The sequence below is a fragment of the Ambystoma mexicanum genome, chromosome 11, assembly GCF_040938575.1.
Source record: "Ambystoma mexicanum isolate Mex_15411 chromosome 11, UKY_AmexF1_1, whole genome shotgun sequence".
NCBI classification, from domain to species: domain Eukaryota; kingdom Metazoa; phylum Chordata; class Amphibia; order Caudata; family Ambystomatidae; genus Ambystoma; species Ambystoma mexicanum.
This window is the reverse complement of record NC_090934.1, coordinates 1,352,357,318-1,352,374,662: the sequence shown is the minus strand read 5'-3', so window position 1 is coordinate 1,352,374,662 and position 17,345 is coordinate 1,352,357,318. Positions and strand designations below refer to the sequence as shown.

General features: G+C 45.5%; 1 protein-coding gene across 5 annotated transcripts in view; it reads left to right on the top strand.

Annotated features, from left to right (window-relative positions):
* The window catches only part of ZNF280D (zinc finger protein 280D), a 1,333,168-nt gene that overhangs the window by 895,183 nt on the left and 420,640 nt on the right, over positions 1-17,345 (top strand). For all 5 annotated transcript variants that reach the window (XM_069624893.1, XM_069624892.1, XM_069624896.1 and 2 more), the window contains exon 15: positions 5,257-5,319. In XM_069624893.1, coding sequence (XP_069480994.1) covers positions 5,257-5,319 — 63 coding nt within the window. The remainder of the gene's footprint in view (positions 1-5,256; positions 5,320-17,345) is intronic.

The window sequence follows — 17,345 nt, the reverse complement described above, 5'->3', positions numbered from 1 at the left end:
ACTGCAGGTATGGACGCTTCCCTCACAGGATGGGCGCTCATGCCGAAGACTTGACCGCCAGAGGTCGTTGGACTCCGTCGGAGTCCAAACTCCACATCAACCTGTTAGAGCGGAGGGCCATCAGGCTGGCCCTTAAGGCTTTTCTGCCGTCTGTGTGGGGGAAGAGTGTCCTGATCATGATGGACAACACAGTGGCCATGCATTTCCTCAACAAAAAAAGGGGGTAGGGTCACTCCCATTGTGTAAGAGTCAATGCAGCTCTGGTTCTGCGCAGTTCATCTGGCCGGAGAGGAAAATGCGGCGGCGGACACTCTGAGCAGGCAGTGCACGATCTCTCACGAGTAAGAGTTGGCTCAGGAAGTCATTCTGGAGATCTTCGCACTTTGGGGAACCCCACAAGTGGATCTCTCACCACCAGTGCCAACCGGAGGTGCGAGAGATTCTGCTCAAGGGGATTTCCTCCGAGAGGAGCCTTAGGAGACCCATTCGTAGTGGATTGGTTATTCCCAGTGCTGTACGTGTTTCCTCCGGTCGCCGGCATTCCTCAAGTGTTAAAGAGGTTATGGAGGTTCGGATCCACATTGCTCCGGATTGGGCCAGGAGAGCGTGGTACCTGGACCTTCTAGAAATGTCCATCTGCCCTCCACGCCATATTCCCTACTGAGAGGATCTGCTCTATCTCGTGCGCGCAAGGTGGAGTTGGTGTCAGGTTCTCAATCCAGAGGCCAGGACTCTGAACCTTCATGCTTGGTATCTGAAAGGTTGAGGTATAAGGATTGGGACCTCCCGGATGATGTGATGGAGGTGTTGCTTTCGGCCAGGAGGCCAGCAACAAAATCCCTGTACCGTTGCCGTAAGTTTTGCGACTGGTGCAGAGGACAAAATGTTGATCCTTTCCAGTGTTCCATTCCTGTGGTTTTGTATTTTTTGCTTTCTTTGGCCCACAGGGTCCTTCAAGTGGGTACCATTAAAGGTTACCTGGCGACGCTGTCCATCTTCAAGCGCTCATCTAAAGAATGTTCTTACTTTAAGATTCCTTTGATTTCCCAATTTCTTAAAGGGCTCACTAATGTGTTCCCACCGCCGCCTTTCCAGGTGCCTGTTTGGGATCTGAATTTGGTTTTGAAATTTCTGATGGGTGCTCCGTTTGAACCTTTGCACTCTTGCCCCTTGTGATGATTGTCTTTCAAGACTGTGTTCTTGTTTGCGGTTACTTCCGCTCGCGGAGTGAGTGAATTGCAGACACTTTCTTCTAAGCCACCCTTTACTGTGTTCCACTAGGATAGGGTTGTACTGAGGGTGCGTCCTTCCTTTCTACTTAAGTGTCTGAATTTCATTTAAGCCACAAAGTGGTTCTTTCGTCTTTATATCCTCCTCATCCTGGTAAGGAAGAGGAGCGACCCCATGGGTTGGACCCTAGGAGGGCTCTGAGCTTTTATATTTCAAGGATGTCCAGGGTCAGAGTGGACGATCAACTCTTTGTGGGATATGCTGGACACTGATTGGGCTAGGCTGTTACCAAACAGGCCTTGTCCAAGTTGATTATCCTCACCATTACTGAATGTTACCGATTGGCGAGTAAAGACCCTCCTGAAGGGTTGCGAGCTCATTCCACTAGGCTAGTTGCTACTTCCACAGCCCTACTATGGGGAGTTCCTATTAGGAATATTTGTGATGCAGCCACATGGGCTTATATCCACATCTTTGTTAAACATTATTCCTTGGATACGATCCATGGTACAGATATGGCCTTCGGTAAGGCGGTTCTTTATTCTGCCATCTGATTGGGTACTCTAAATTCTTTTCCCTCCTCCATTTTCTGGTACTGCTTTGGGAGTCTGTCAAAGATGTGGAATACGTTGGAGGACACAATCCATTCAAAGAACAAATTACTTACAACTGGTAACTTTCTTTCGATTGGATGTTCCTCCAACGTATTCCACATTGCCCTCCCAGCCTGCCTCTCTGGAGAATTTTCTATGCAATTGCAGCTTATGTTTCCGCAAGGCTATATGCAGTCAAACAGGCATTGGATTGGTGCATGTCTCACGTTATGGTGGAAATAACATAAACTGAGGACACGGGCGCCGTGCGTCCTATTCATAACATCTGGTGACATCGCCCTCAACTGAGGCCTTCAAGGGACATCGACCCAACGCCATTGACGGAGGACGCCCTCTACCGAAAAAGTTTCCGAAGTACACAGCTTTGGACATTACATGTCAAAGATGTGGAATACACTGGAGGAGCATCCAATCGAAAGAATGTTACCAGTTGGTAAGTAACTTGTTCTTCTCTACAGACCATCCACCTTATGGCAATTTTGCGATTTGCAAAAAAATCGCAAAATTTGCCATTTCCCGCAATTGCCGCTATAAATAATTAAATGAGCGCGAAAAAGACACGTTAGCTTAGTGTCTTTTTTCATGCTCATTTAATGATTTAGAGCTAACACAGCTGGCTGCTGATTGCAGCAGCTTCAGGGTTAACACCTCCGGCTCTGCGTTGCAGGCCCAGGATTGGGGGAGGGTCACGCAGGCCTGGGAGATGCACAGCATTTGGCTGTGACCCCAGGCACCTCCAAGGCTCATTGAGTGCCCGCCCTGCCGAGCTGACAGAGTTGTTGAAGCGTAGCCAGGTAAGCACTGGCCTGTCCACTCATCTGCCCCCAACTCAGAGCACCCAAAGAGGCCACTGGACTGTTTTCATTACCAGCGCTCGACAGGAAAGTTACTTTCCTGTCGAGCGCCGGAAAAGAAAGCATAAACTTAATGCTTTCTGACGCTCGTCTACAATTGGTATCATGGGCTGCATGATACCAATTGTAAAGCAATTTGAAAACGAATACAGCTACGGGCGTTTGTATCATGCAGCCCAGCCTTGAATCAAGGCTGGGCTGTATGACACCAATTTCGCACAAAATTGGGTGTTAAAATTTATGAAAGGCAAATACCATTCATCCTGTGCAATTTTGGTGGTTATGCAAAGCCAATTTAATGATATATGCATATTTCACCTTGATATGCTAATTTCTGATGACATCACATGCCATTGCATTTGTTGATGAGTCCCCCCGACTTTAATTTGTAGGACTTGACCCCTGGTAGTGTTGTGATGTTTCATTTCTGTTTGTGGGTGTATTAAGTCACCGGGCCTCATTACACGGTAGGCGGTAAGGGTTTACCGGTACCGGTATTTTACCGGTACCGGTATTTTACCAGTACCGGTAAACCCTTACCGCCTTACTACGAGGTCCCTTTGCGGGTTGGAGACTTTAACGCCTGGTTTTTGCAGGCGTTAAAAACCAACCCGCAAAGGGACCAAGGTGCTAATTATGGTACCGCAATTTGCAGTACCGTAATTAGCGCCTTCCCCATTCCCATAGAGCCCTATGGGGCAAAAATGGGAATGGGGGAGGGGCAATGGAAAAGGCAGAATTACTGCCTTCACAAACTTGGAATTAGGCGGTAATTCCCCTTTCTTCAAAGGCGGTGCCAGTAATTTACCGGCATGGACCAAGGTGCTAATAGCACCTTGGTCCACCGCCTAACGTGTAATGAGGCCCACCATGTGTGGGTGGCATAACCAAGGAATGATGACCACCCAAGACAGTTAATTGTTTGGCTAGGTATAATGGGTTTGCAGTTACTGCCACTGCATTGCCCCTGTGTCTTGGGCCTCATGGATTCCTTCCATGGAAAAGTGTAGAGTTGTTCCCCCTCCCTCCTGGGGTCATAGGACAAGCGAAAAGCAAACCTATGGGCTTCAACCAGGGTTACACTTTTGAATTCAAGCCTGTTTATTTGCTTTCCACTTGTCTGCTGGAAGTAGTGGCGCAACACCATTTCCATGGAGCTGATCAGGCTATAGCCCCCCTCCCCCACCACAATCCAAAATGTTAGGCTGTGGTGACTTGACCTGGCTGGCCTACAGAGCGTGGCCAGACAGAACACAACTTTTTGTTCCTCACTAACAAAAGCCTTGCAAATACTTCTTGGTTTTAGGCTAAAAAAGATGTTAAATGATATATTTTTCAATGTTAGAAAATGCCGCAAGAAACGCAGTTGTGTGCCGCAATTTCTTTTTTTTTTGTGCCGCAAAATTTTCCTTTTCATGCCGCAATTTTCTGGAGGGTCTGACTCTAGGATGAAGGAAAGAATTTCAAAGGAGGACCCAAGGGTTCCCCAGCAACACTACTCATAATGAGCGGGGTGCTGCAATAGTAAAATACAGATGCCTTTAAGAGTTATGGAGGAAAATGGACTTAATAGGACCGATAAAATCCAAAGAATAGAGTTCCAAAGACAAACCCCATAAAAAGGAATGAGTGGAAGAAGGCTTCACTCATTCAGGATTTCAGAAAAAGGTCCAGAAGTCAAGCAAACAGTGCTGGGGGTCTCACTAGGAGAGGGGATGAAGCATAAACATTATACATCTCCCTAACACACACGTCCTCACACCACTAACCCATTTGCATAGGCTTACTTAAATACTCCACCCCCTCCCAGGATTGCCCACTTACCTTAACGAATAGGTTACCTGGCTCCATGGGGTGTGACCCGGAAACGCCATGGAGCGGATTAAAAGGGCTCGTAAGCCCCACCCCTATTCTAACATGGTCCCAGTTGGGGACAAGGGACATTGTATGGCTCAACTATTCCCTCGTGGCATAATGAGGAAAAGGGGCTTTGTGGGGACTTAATTATAAAATAATCTCTGGTGTGTGAACAAGGCCCGTGTGGCTGCAGCATCCGCTGGAGCCTGCAGATATTGTGAGGGACTAGTTATCTCTTGGTGCCACGTTTATCCCTGCGGCTGGTGCTGTGGTGTTTTCTGGGACACCTTGCCCGGGATGCTAACATCATCTCCGTAGTATTCTCTGTGGACGTCTTCCCTGGCTGCTGTGCTGCTTCTGTGGCCTGGAGAGCGCCATTACCACAGGTAAGGTCGTGTGTAGTTGCCTGCATCCAGGCACCCATGTTGCGTTTGGGATGGGCCCTCTTCCCACTGCCGTTGACTAGGCCACAACACGCCGGCCTTGTCACAACAAACATTAATTCTTATTTCCCTTTTATTGAGGTATGGTTTCATCTATTCTAATATCGATTTCATACAATCTTATGTATTTAATGCCAGACAAGAAAAGTCCTGATGTTGGGTGTTTACAGTATCCTGCATAACTCTAACGGTTGTGACCATGTTATTTTAAGATTTGTGTTTTTTATGCTACAAACCATTTTCTCTTTTTTTTAATAGTTTTCACAGTAATCGTCCAAGTAAGCGATTTTCGATTTTTAAGAAGCAAACGAAAGAAAGGAGGTAACCCATTTCTCCATTTATATTTTTTGCCAGTTGTGACTGAATGCTAGAGGGCTGCTAAATTAGTACGTCAATGGAGCATTTCTATTATTACCGATGTGAGAAATATTGCAAATTTGTGTGCTGTTCTCTTCTCCTACTTTCAGACTTCTAGCATGGATGTATCCTGCATATTGGAAATTGAGCATTTCTTGTCTTGTATAGGAAAAGCAATGTAAGCCTTTGTTAGGGAGAATGCTCAGAAATTTACTAATTCGCTTCTACCTTAGAGACCTCCAGCTATTTTTGCTGGGCTTTAGGACTTTTAATTTCTAACCTGGAGAGCATTATAGGCCTGTTTCACACACTTCCATGCATTTGTCTGTGATTTGGACTCTGTTTCTTCTGACTTTGAGTCTGACAAACTCCATAGGCCTCATCTTTACATTTGTGACACACAGCACCTTCAGTACATTGACACAGGGACGTCTCTTAAATTTACCAAAGGTTCAAATACCTTCTCTTGGTGAAACAACCGTTTCCAAGAGCAGTGAATAGAAATTGACTTTACTTACATTTTGCAACTTTCTAAACCCAGCACACATGGGTGTTGGAAGGTTTGCTTAGAATCCCCTTTGTCTAGTTTCTCAAGTAACATTTGTATGTTACCCTTTCTACAATTAATGATTGGTGGCAGTGGTTTACTTTTTACTACCATTGTGTGTTTTTACCGCTCGCTGCAATTGCAGCTGCAGTAAAGCACCCATGGGTGCCCATTTTGTCAAATGGCCCTGGTATTTTTTTCGCCATTTCATGTTGGAAAGGTCCTTCTTGAGATTTACTCTGAACGCCAAACCAGGTTTGGTTCCTTTGTTCGTTTTGTCTTTGGCGGGATTCACGAGTGAAGCCCGCTTCTGGCCCCAGCGTGGCTACCAGGGGCGGGAAGTGAGGGACGTGCCCGAAACTCCCTGTGCTTAATCCCCTTGGTTACAGGAATGCACCCAAAGGTGTTTGGCCAGCTGGTTGTCCTTGGAGGACCGCCACCCTGCTGTGTGATTGACAGCTAGGCTGGAATGAATGGGAGAATCCTGCATTAAAGCCGAGGCTTTTTGGCTTGGAAGGCAGAATCGACCACTGGACGAAGGAATCCAAAGAAGATCTTGGAAGAGAAGCCTGCTCAACTCCTGGGCCGTTGGTTTGCCTGGTAAAGCCCTGCTGCAGTGCTGAAGCTCTGAATTCACCTCGACTAGAGAGGACCTACAAAGGTCGACTTCTTCCCTTGGGTTGGTGGGACCAATCGACCCCAAGACGAGCTCCTCTGGAAATCCTCTCGGAGCTGGCTGTACTTGCATTGCTGCAGCAAGAACCGAAGTGCCAGGGAGAGGAACACCAGAATCGAGTGTGTCTTTAAGTTCGGACCCAAGCCTCCGGAAGATCCTTTGGACTCCCTTGAAGCAGGACTGACCAAGCCTGAGCCACCTCAACAGAGTGCTGGACCCCAGATTCAAGGAAATTCTAGGGTGGTATCCGAGAGAACGTGAAGTGCAGCTGAATTGAAGTTTGCCCATTGCTGCCGCCGACCTTCAAATTGTAGTGCTGGAGTCCCCAGATGTCCTCCCTCTTGTCTCCACAACTGAGGCCCAGGAGCAACAGGATCTGCAGAGTTGCAGAGGAACAGAAGCCAGCTAGAACCATTTCTTCTAACCAAAGGTACTGTGAAACCAAGGGGGCTTACCTCTTGTTTGTGAAGCCTCACTTGTTCTCAGTTGAGACTTGTCTTGGTTGCTGCTTCAGAGTTGCTTGTAGCTTTGCTCCTCACAAGCCTCCCAGCTTGTGGCCCTACATTGATTCTACTTTTTCTACAAAGGCTTCTAAAACATTGTGCAAGACTTTTATTTACCTGCAAGAAGTGCTTCAGCTCACCTACACTTTTGCTCCATTAACATTGGCTAGCCTGGCTCAATGACAACTCTTCTTCCCTCTGACTTTGTGCTTTACCTTTCCTCCAGAAAAGGTTTAACTTATTTTGCATTTGGGGGTTTGAAAAGTACTTGCCTGCTTCAGAATAATTGTTGATCTTTACTTTATTCTTAAAGTCTTTTCTTTAACACCAAACTCAGTATGACTCTAAATGTGCCAGTGATGTATTAATGTCCACAGTGTTCTAGTTATTTATGTCACCTCGGGGTGTAGGACACATCTGTGTGCAGTCCCAAATGGGTACTTGCTGATTTAGAGAAACTAAGAGTGCATTTTTAAGTGTATTTTTGTGTTACATATATAACTGCTCCCTTCTGAAGAAGGGTTATTCAACTGACAGTTAAATAAATTAATAATTGTTTAATCATGAAACCGAGTGTTTATTTTAATACTGTCACTGTGAATCTGTGTAAAAACCCTACTGTTCACATTGGCCCTTCTTGAGATAAGCCTGGCTGCTCAGCCATACTACCAACCTGTGTAATAATAATAATAATAATAATTTGGCATTTATATAGCGCTACGAACCCTCAGGTATCTGAGCGCTGCTTATTATTACCCACAGTGTGTGGTGCTCATTTATCGACCTCGGAAGGATGAAACGCTGAGTTTGGCGCTGCCGGGATTCGAACCTGTGGTCGCAGGCTCTGCACTGCTGTCAAAGCGAGTGCTCTACTCGCTGTGCCACTTGACCGGCTGTAGTACAGACTTATACCAAAGGTTGGGTTGCTATTGCCAGGAGGTCAAGGTTGCTCTCGTCTCACAAAGGGTACTGTGCACAGTCTTGCCTAACAGCCGCTGTGCGGGCACTGCACAACCTGCACATGTTCTTGACCCCCATTATGCACACAATGTATTACATACCGAAGCTCCTTCTCTACACTGGATCGTATGAGACACTTCTTGCAGAATTGTACAGCATTGTTTATTTCTTTGAACATGTGATCTTTTGTGGATTTTTTTTAATCAGAGGGATGGTGATAGAGAGCCTCTAACCACCAGCTTCCATCTAGATCTTTTTTCTTTTAGCAGTGTAAGCCTCAACAGATACACTTCAAGCTATTCCAGCGATGTCCTGGGATATTTTGTGTAGTTATTCCTCCTCCCAATAGTTAATTGGCCACCATCATTGGCTTTGCTTTGCCCTTTGACAGTCACTTTGTTTGGGCGCACAACAGACTTAACTACGTGAAGACCTTAAACAGCAGCACCTTTGACCATTAAGGGCTTGTTTGCGAGGAATGTGATATGACAAACCACCTTTTCCAAACGGACCACAGGTTTCAATGGTGTGCTACGTGCACAGTCAATTAACTGTGTGGATGTAGTGAAGGTAGAGCACCATTGCCTGGTTACACTTAACGTCTTGGAGCAATTGTGTTTAAACTTCAGTTTTTCTTTCTCGGTGAAGGCAGGGGGGGGAGGTGGAGTGCGGTGGTGCTCTATTAATTTGGAATAAGATAACTGTTTAATAGAAGAAAATGGAAGTAGTTGTGGCTGATTGCAACATGTTCTTGAATGCCGTTTCCTATTCTCCCCAAAATCTGATTCCAGATTTATCTTTTCCACAATATGTACTAATAAACAATTCTGAACAGAAGTCCCATTTAAAGGAAGGCCTTCACAATGAATTTGGGAAGTTTGTAGAGGGTGTGATGAATCGGCAATGATTCCCCCCAGAACATTTGGCCTGGCACTCTTCTCATGTGACCAGGGAAAGGCAGACACTTTCTGATACCGACTCTGGGGTTGGTGTTCTGCGGGAGGACCACATGAGGGGGAAGCAGGTCAGGAAGAATGTGAAACCCCCTTGTTAAACTTTCCCTGAAGCCCCACCCTTCTAATGGCTCATTGTAAAACAGAAATAAGCAAATCGAATTTTTCCATTAGGGACAAAAGTTCCCTAATTCCATAAGTAGTGGGACGAAGAAGACTGAAGAGGTACATTCTTGTAGGAGGGGTCAGTTCATGAATGCATATGACCCACACCTGAGAGAGATGGGCTTAAAAGCTCCCCCTCACGTGCAAGCAATAGAGTTGGTGTTGGTGAAGAGCAGAGCATGTAAGAAACCGCGTGGTTCGTGCTGTCAGCCCAGTCAGAAGCTGGAGTAGAGAAAGAACTCCGGGACCACTGCTTGGCAGATATCAGCTGCCGGTCCTGAGAGGGTCTGTGCCCCCATAAATCTGAAGTGCAGAGGTTGCACAGTGGGAAGCATGCAGTAGGAAAGCTTTCCTCTTTGTGACCTGTTGCGCAGAGGCTGCTCAGCGGGAAGTATGCAAGAGGGTGTATCAGTTGGCTGGCGTGCATCTGAGGGCCTCGTGGCAGTCTCTGGTGACTGGCATGTACTAGACAGCCTCGGGAGCAAGAGGCGCTTGATTTGGAAGTGGTGTGGTTGAAGGCGGACTGAAGGAAGCAGTTTTCCGGTTGCAAGGAGCCACAGCAGCAGACGTCCTGTGAACGGCGAGGGGAGCAGAGCCACATGTTTTGCCCATCGAATTCATAAACTGCAAGTTACCCCGGAGCCCTCTGTCCCTGCTGGCGTGGCGAAACAGGCCTTCTGCAAGTGAGCAACGCTCACGTAGAAGTAAAAGTAGTGCATAGAACGGTTTTGAATACCAACTGTTGTTAAACAGCAGAAGCAACACTTGGGTGTGAATGAAAGTGATTCCCAAGTCAATTCTGAAAATCGAAAAGCATCAAAATTCTATTATATCAAAGCCAAATGACTGTAACCTTATAATGGTGAGTCTAGAAATCCCAGCAACTCGAGTGGGCAACATTAATTAGAGTTGATATAAATACGCATTACCCAGGCCTAGAGAGACTGAAACCAAGGCAAACAAAATCTCACCAATATTGCCAACAGCAGATTGGGGGGGTCCCTAATGGAAGGTCTAGAATCTCTGAAACTGGTTGCCCATATTATATACAACATATGGTGCAAGCTGGGATAAACACACATTGCCAAAACCAGGGGAGAGGCCGGATGAGGCCCTGTCCCCCTCAGTTTTTGGTTGCTTGTGCAGTGGGGAAACAAGAGTGCCAAAAAGGCTGCCCTTCTGGGGAAAGATTTCCCAAAGGAGAGGAGCATCATTTGCAGAAGAGTATTAAAGAGCACCAATGTTTATTCCCTGAAAAGTTGTTGAAAGTTTTTAAGCTGCAATTTGCTGAATGCAATAAAGCTATTGTAGTCTCTTATCAGTACACATTGACCACAAAAGCACTTGTTGTTGTAAAAACGCATTTTGGGCAGGGGAGCATACCCGGATGGCAAACCTTTGGAGATTATCGGCCTGGCATGGAAACAGGCCAGGTTGAAGTTGAAGGAGTGCTACAAAGTGCTCCTGACAGACAATTTTGTTTGTGGTGCTAAAGGAAAGAGCTGTGCAAGGGTGTTGCAGAGAAGTTGTATTTCTTTGAGTTGTCAGAGTGGCAAGTCATCTTGACGAAGACAATCATTGTTATTGAGGAACTAAGAACCTGTTAAAGGAAGAAGAGCCTTTTATCTTCTGTGTTGGAACTTTCTGTTGATAAGTTGAAGTTGCATCGAACTGTATTGGAAATTTGTTGCAAATAAGGCTTTCCTTGTGTTATTTTTTCATTTTCTTTTTCATTTTAAAAAATATATAATTGTGAGGCAGAATCACGTTTAATTCTGGGGAAGGGGAGGCCGCCCAGGTTATGAAGAGATACTCTGATTGCATTGTGAATTCAATCATTGTTGTTTTGAACTACCATGCATTTCCTTGTGTATTTGTTGTAGGTATAAGTGTGGGGGACCGATAGCCTTTGTTAGCGTTTCCTTTAGTTTATTTTAGGCAGGGAAGTCCTCGTCCGTGTAGGGATAGAGAGGCGTTCATCCAACCTTATAGTATAATAAAATGTTTGTTTAGAAAACTTCACAACGTGTGCCGCCTCACATTTCTGACCTCTCACAAGAGACTGTGCTCAAGCAATCATTATCTGGTAGTAGAAAAGAAAGCTTTGTCCTGCAAGCCAATCTACAGAGCTGTATTTTCTTTCTACCAGAACACAGCAGCAACCACCTGACCTACAGCCACCAGACCTCCACCTTTATAGATTGAACTTGTGATCAAAACTGAAACCTAAAGTACACAATTGTCTCCTGACAAGTGTTTGGGAGGAGGCTACCTCCTAGTTTTTTCTAGAATGATCGAGAAAGTCCATCAATACAGGTCTTTGCAGTGTCAATTACCTGACCTGGATCCTCCTGAACGAGTGACTATTGGTATTGCCATTTTCCTCTAGCATGTCTTTAATTTTCCTTTGCTACTTGCTTAAAACCCTCAGTTAATATCGTCCGTAACAACGTGGCAACTTGCAGAGAGCTGCTGCCTCAGCATCTTCCTTCCACAATTAAAGTCCTGGAAGTGAGTTCAACGGGGAAACACAACACATTAATAAAACAAAATCAATAATTATATTAAAGCCCACTGAAATTAGCTGGAGAGATTAAACCTTTGGGTGTATTCCAGACGTCTTCATGTGTTTTGCTCCATGACTTCCATTGACTAGGCTGTGTTTTTCCTGCCACATTATTCTTACCCAACATGTGCAGGTGCCAATGATCCCTCAAGCGTCGACTTCCTGAGATTGCTTTTTTCCCCGTCATCAGTTGGCAGCAATTTTGCAACAGCGAAAAACGTTCAATGCCACCAGACATGTAGTTGCGTGACTTCCAAAGCATTGTCTTAACACTGACAGAACTCCACCCTGTATCTACGAGGCGTAGAGTAGGTAAGAGGGTGGGGAAGCATCTTCCCTAGAAGGGCCCTCCGATTGTGTAATAGCTGCCTCCCCTGGGACCACAACGAAGATAGTTACCGGGCGTGCCTAATATTCAAACCAAAAACACTTCAGTAGCACCGTCAAAAGCACTGGGGTAGTATTTGCCAAGCATGCAGAATTGGCAGTGGCCAAGTCCCAACATTCGCACATCAGATCTGATTTCAGGTGCAGGGGTTGGAACTGTTAGGAAAGATTTCTCTTTGGGCAACTTTCCCTCCATTTTCTATGGGCCCCCAAACGTTCTGATTTTGAACCTGTCCTGACTTTTACTTTCACTCCATGGTCTTTTGCTCATTTTGTTTGGGGAAACTGATCAGTCCTTTAGAACATCAGTGCTGGGAAATTGGTTCCCTTTTGTCTCTACCTGTTTGAGTAACTTTTTAACAGTGCACAGAGCATCTTACAATGCTGTGCAGTGTGGATACTTTTGTATCACCTTAGTCTTTTAACCTTGGGATTTGTGGTTTCTTTTATATGTGCCTAAAGACAAGCTTGTGGCAGCAGATACATTTTTACTATATTTTCAATATTTTAAATGTGCACAATCGTGTTTACCGCGTCTGGCTACTAAACATGGCTAGTGCTCTAAAACGACAGTGCCTCAAGATTTCTCTTTTGTCCTTCGGTCATATTATTGTTTGGCCTTCTACCTGCCTTCTCAGGTCAGGAACGTCATTGTGATGAATCTGGAGGTTCAGTCACTTCTTGCTAGAGGGGGAGCCTCTTATTGGGAGACTAGGGAGATGAGCCTGCTATGCAATATTTCCCATAGGGTTGGCAGAAAGCGGAATCTCACAGGGAGACACTCCCCTCATGGGGACTCCGGTTCCGAGAAGGAACTCCCTTTTGTATTTCACTCGAGGGATAAAGAAGAATACATCTACCTCACCAGAATCCTTCTACAACTGTTATTGTGCCAGCTCTACTGAGGATGTCTATTTTGCAACTGCCTGACACTGAGACGAGGAAGCCCAATGTAGTGAAACAGAGCCTGGTCCAAACACAAAGGCAGGATTATGGCCGGAGCTTGGGGAAGCCTCAATGTTGTCTTATAAAGATGGGAGGAGCAAAGCTAACACAGATAGGGACCCGGGAGTTTAGAATGGGTTGTGCAGAGACCGAGAGCTGGTCTCCAGTCTATCTAGAATGGAAGAATGGGTGTCCAATAAACAACTGAAATCAAAGAGCCTACCGAGTGGCTCTGCTACAGACCAGCATCCCAGGAGGGATTTGCTCGTAAGGCAACCTAATCAGAGTTTCGTGAGAGAGGAGAAACCTCTCTGAACTAACGCTGTTTGTGTGGATGGTCCCTTGGCGGTACCAACCAGTGGTCGAAGTGTACGAAAAGAAGTAGTGGAACTATGTTCCCTGCTGGCCGGCATGCACTCCCCAGAAACCCCATCACCACGCCTCTTTCCACACACAATACACATCTCCAAACACATGCACCTTCCCTTTAAGGGAACGCTGAGTGTAGTGCACTGAAAGTGCAAGTTTCAACTTCTTCCTACACTTTTATTTTAAAACGAAACCATTCCGGAACGGTTTCTTTTTAAAATAAAATTATAGGAACAGTAAAACATATTTTAAAAAGTATAGGAGCACCGCTCCCGCTCGCTTCGACCACTGGTACCAACAGAAGAAACAAAAGGAGAAAAATGCTGTGTACCTGACATACGGTAAACATGCAGAGGAGGAGAGGAAAAGCCTTCTCTAAGCAAGAAGCGCCATCCAAGAAGTACGCCGTACTGTGGAGCAGACTAAAGGAAAGCATTGAAGCCACCCTACACCAAAGAAACAGTATCGAGATGAGACACCAACTCGGTGATGCAAAACCGAACCCAGGAAGTGTGGGAGACCCAGGGAGAAGGGCGGCTATACAGATTGGATATACCGTAATTGGCAAGACTATAACAAGAGTGAGACCATCTACGGGACCTCTCATACTCGGCCCACTAGTAACCGACTATAATGTAATTGTTAGAGTAGATTTCCCTTTTTGTGTGAATTTCTCTCCAGCTGCAAGTCCCCTAGTACTTTTTGCTGGACCACTGGAATTGTGACTACTTGTTCTGAGTGAGTAGGAACCTTAATCCACACTCACTCATTATTTTACTCTGATCCTGGGAACCCTTTTTTACATCCTTTTGGTATTTCTTTTTGAAGTTATGCATCTACCTATTTCTCTTGCAGCATACAGCACTTTCTGTGCAGTGTTGCTTGGAGTTCCTAGAGCTCCCACATTGTTCCTTGGGTTAACAGATGTTGCCAAAGGCAGGGGATACTTTTTGTCCTACCTGTATTTTCTTTTGCAAGATCAGCCCACCCCACCATATGAAGAGTGCCAAGTGGATCCAATGTATCCCTTTTCTTGAATCTCCTGTAACCTTTTGGTTAGAGTGACATGTTCTCTGTTCATACTGGTGGCAGTGTACCTTTTTTGCACAGCTTTTTGTGGACCTATGTTGCGGGTTGTCTTAGCAGCTGCAGTAGGGGGGACACAAGGGTCACCATTTACCCAAAATAATGGCTGTACTTTTAAAACTCTTATGAAGAGGACTTGTCCTTGCTAATGTCTTCATCTAACTTTCTGGCTTGGGGAGGATGCTCTGGTCCTTTTTGTCTTCTCCAGGCTTCCTAAAGAAAGTCTGCAAAAGGTCTCGAGTGAATGGCAGGACAGGAAATGGAGAAGGTGACCAAAACTTCCCTAGTCTTTGTCCTGCAGTGTGACTGACTGAAACCAGTTCAGACTGGGAGGCTTGCTATCTCCATTGGATAACCGCCTCCCAGGTTTGAATGGTGCATGGGTCTTGATTGGTGGACTCCGTTGTGCCTGTATAAATTCTGAGGTCCTGGAGCTGAAACTCAGTCGACCACCGGAACAGAAGATTCCGAAGGACGACGCCGCCAACAACTTCCAGCGACCGCCAGAGCCTGCTGACTAATTGCTGCTGTCCCGACCTCAACTTCTAAGTGACCGTGATGATCTGAACACGACTTCCTCCATTGGACTGTGGATTTCTAAACTCTGGCCTGGTGGACAAATGTTTAGGAGGCCACCCTTGTAGGATGAACAGGCAACAGTTATGGGAAGATAGCCAGATCATTTCATGGTAGTTTGGAGAGCAGTCATGGATAAACCTCAGGAGTAGTGAGGGTGATAAGGGGTCTCAAGTGAGCAAACGCAGTGAAATACCAAGAATTGCCTCCGAAGACAACCTCTCCCAACTTGCCTCAACCTGAAACTGGCCACCCAACTCCTAATCCTGGGTGACTTCAACCTTGGATACAACCCACTGGACACAGAGGCAATCACCCTTGCGAGCTCCATGACAGCCCTAGACTTCACGCAACTGCTCGCTGACCCCACACATGTCCATGGCCAGACAGACTGGATAGTGGATCACAAAAGTAACACCTCCATCTCATCCAGTCTCCCTTGCCTGTGGTCTGAGCATAACACCATTACCTTCCCCATAACCTCCCCTAGCCAACGCAGAACACTACACTCTCGTTACTACCACGCCTGACATCACCATGGCCCGGAACACCCGCAACCCCACCAGTGCCTGCATTACTGTTGGGACAGTTTTTCTGAAGTCCAACTAAGGGCTTAGTAAAACCATTCACCTGAAACAGCACACCTCTACTTTTAGTATAAGGCTGTACCACCTGAGTGAATGGTAGTGTAGACAGAGCAGCCAAACTTATCTTAGGAGGGCTGTAGAATCAGTACAAAGAAATTGTAGCACACACATGGTCCAAAGAAACACAAACACTATGTATTGTAAAGAAATACATTGTTTATTTAAATACAAGTAGGCCCAGATAAATCTTAGGGGAATTAAATACCATCACAGATGATATAAACACATTATAAAAACACAACACTATGCTTTAAAGTACACAGACCAAAGCATACTTTATTTAGAACCCTAACAGTATTTCTAGGTAAGTCAGACCGTATCCAACACCTTTTAGTTTAGGGCACACCTGTTCATGAAGAGTAAAACCATTAGTTATATTCAGATTACTTTACATTAATTCAAGGGTAGTAGACCCTGTCAGTTATGCAGTGACACTCAGTTAAGGAAGCACATAATCAGCAAATCCTGTAACCAGGACACTTTTCTGAATAGTGGAACACAGATTCAAGGAACAGTATATACCTATAACTACTTTTTGGATTACAGCTCTACTAGTTGAGTAAGACTTTTTGGTGTGATATTCAATTTCAGTTGCTTTTCAGTTCAGTGGAACACACTAAGTTGAGCAAGAACTCTTTACTCTAATGTAGGAGGCACCAGGCAGACCAAGGTCTGCTACACCTTAAGAACTCTTTTTAAGAATGGCACACAGCTATTCGAGGCAGTGTTAAAAACCAGAGGTTGGTTCTCGACCTAGTCCCCGGGCATCCCTTACTCTGGTGGCCAGGGAAAGGCCATCGCTTTTGGATCGCGACCTTGGGGTGGACAAGCGAGAGAGGATCACCTGGGTGGTGGGTTCTTTGGGAGTGGAGGAGAAGCACCCAATGACGAGACATGGTATCTCCCTTTTTCCACAACCCCTCTAACCCTGGTTAATGTTAACGAGAAAGTGACTGATTCGAAACTTGAAGGTTGCACGTGTGCGCTAAAACACAAATAAAAAGGACAATTGTTAAAGGAAAAAGGATACAAAGTATCAGAGTGGTCCTGCGAGAGGACGTAGCACATTCGAAAGTCTCTGTGAAATTATGAACTTTTTTTGTTTAGATTTTGCAAGCAGAGATCGAAGGAAAGAAAGTTGAATAAAAGGAAAATCAAATATGATCTGCCAAGAGGGCAAACATTGAATATAAGAACTTTTGAAAAGGCCAAGAAGGCAAGTGAAAGAGCATAAGAACTACAAATACCAAAAGGCAATGGTGCTGCAAGAAAGGATTGTGAATTGATGGAATGTGGAAAGAGAGGTCAAAGTGGTCATGTAGAAGTCTGTGTAAATTCCTTGCTTTTTCGAAAGTCTTCGACAATGAAAGATATTTTGAATAAAACGCGGGGAAGGGAGCATGTGCCAACAACAAGACAGGCTTGAGCCTGGCAAAGGGAAGCCTGTGCAAAAGTGAGAGTAATTGAGAGCACATGAACTAAGCATTGATGGCAAGGCGGGAAAAGCCTAAGGAAGTGATTGAACTATCAGAAGTCAGTGTAAGATTAAACTGTGGAACTGTACCAGTAAGCCAAGGTGTGCAATACTGACAGATCTGTGCCATCCACCT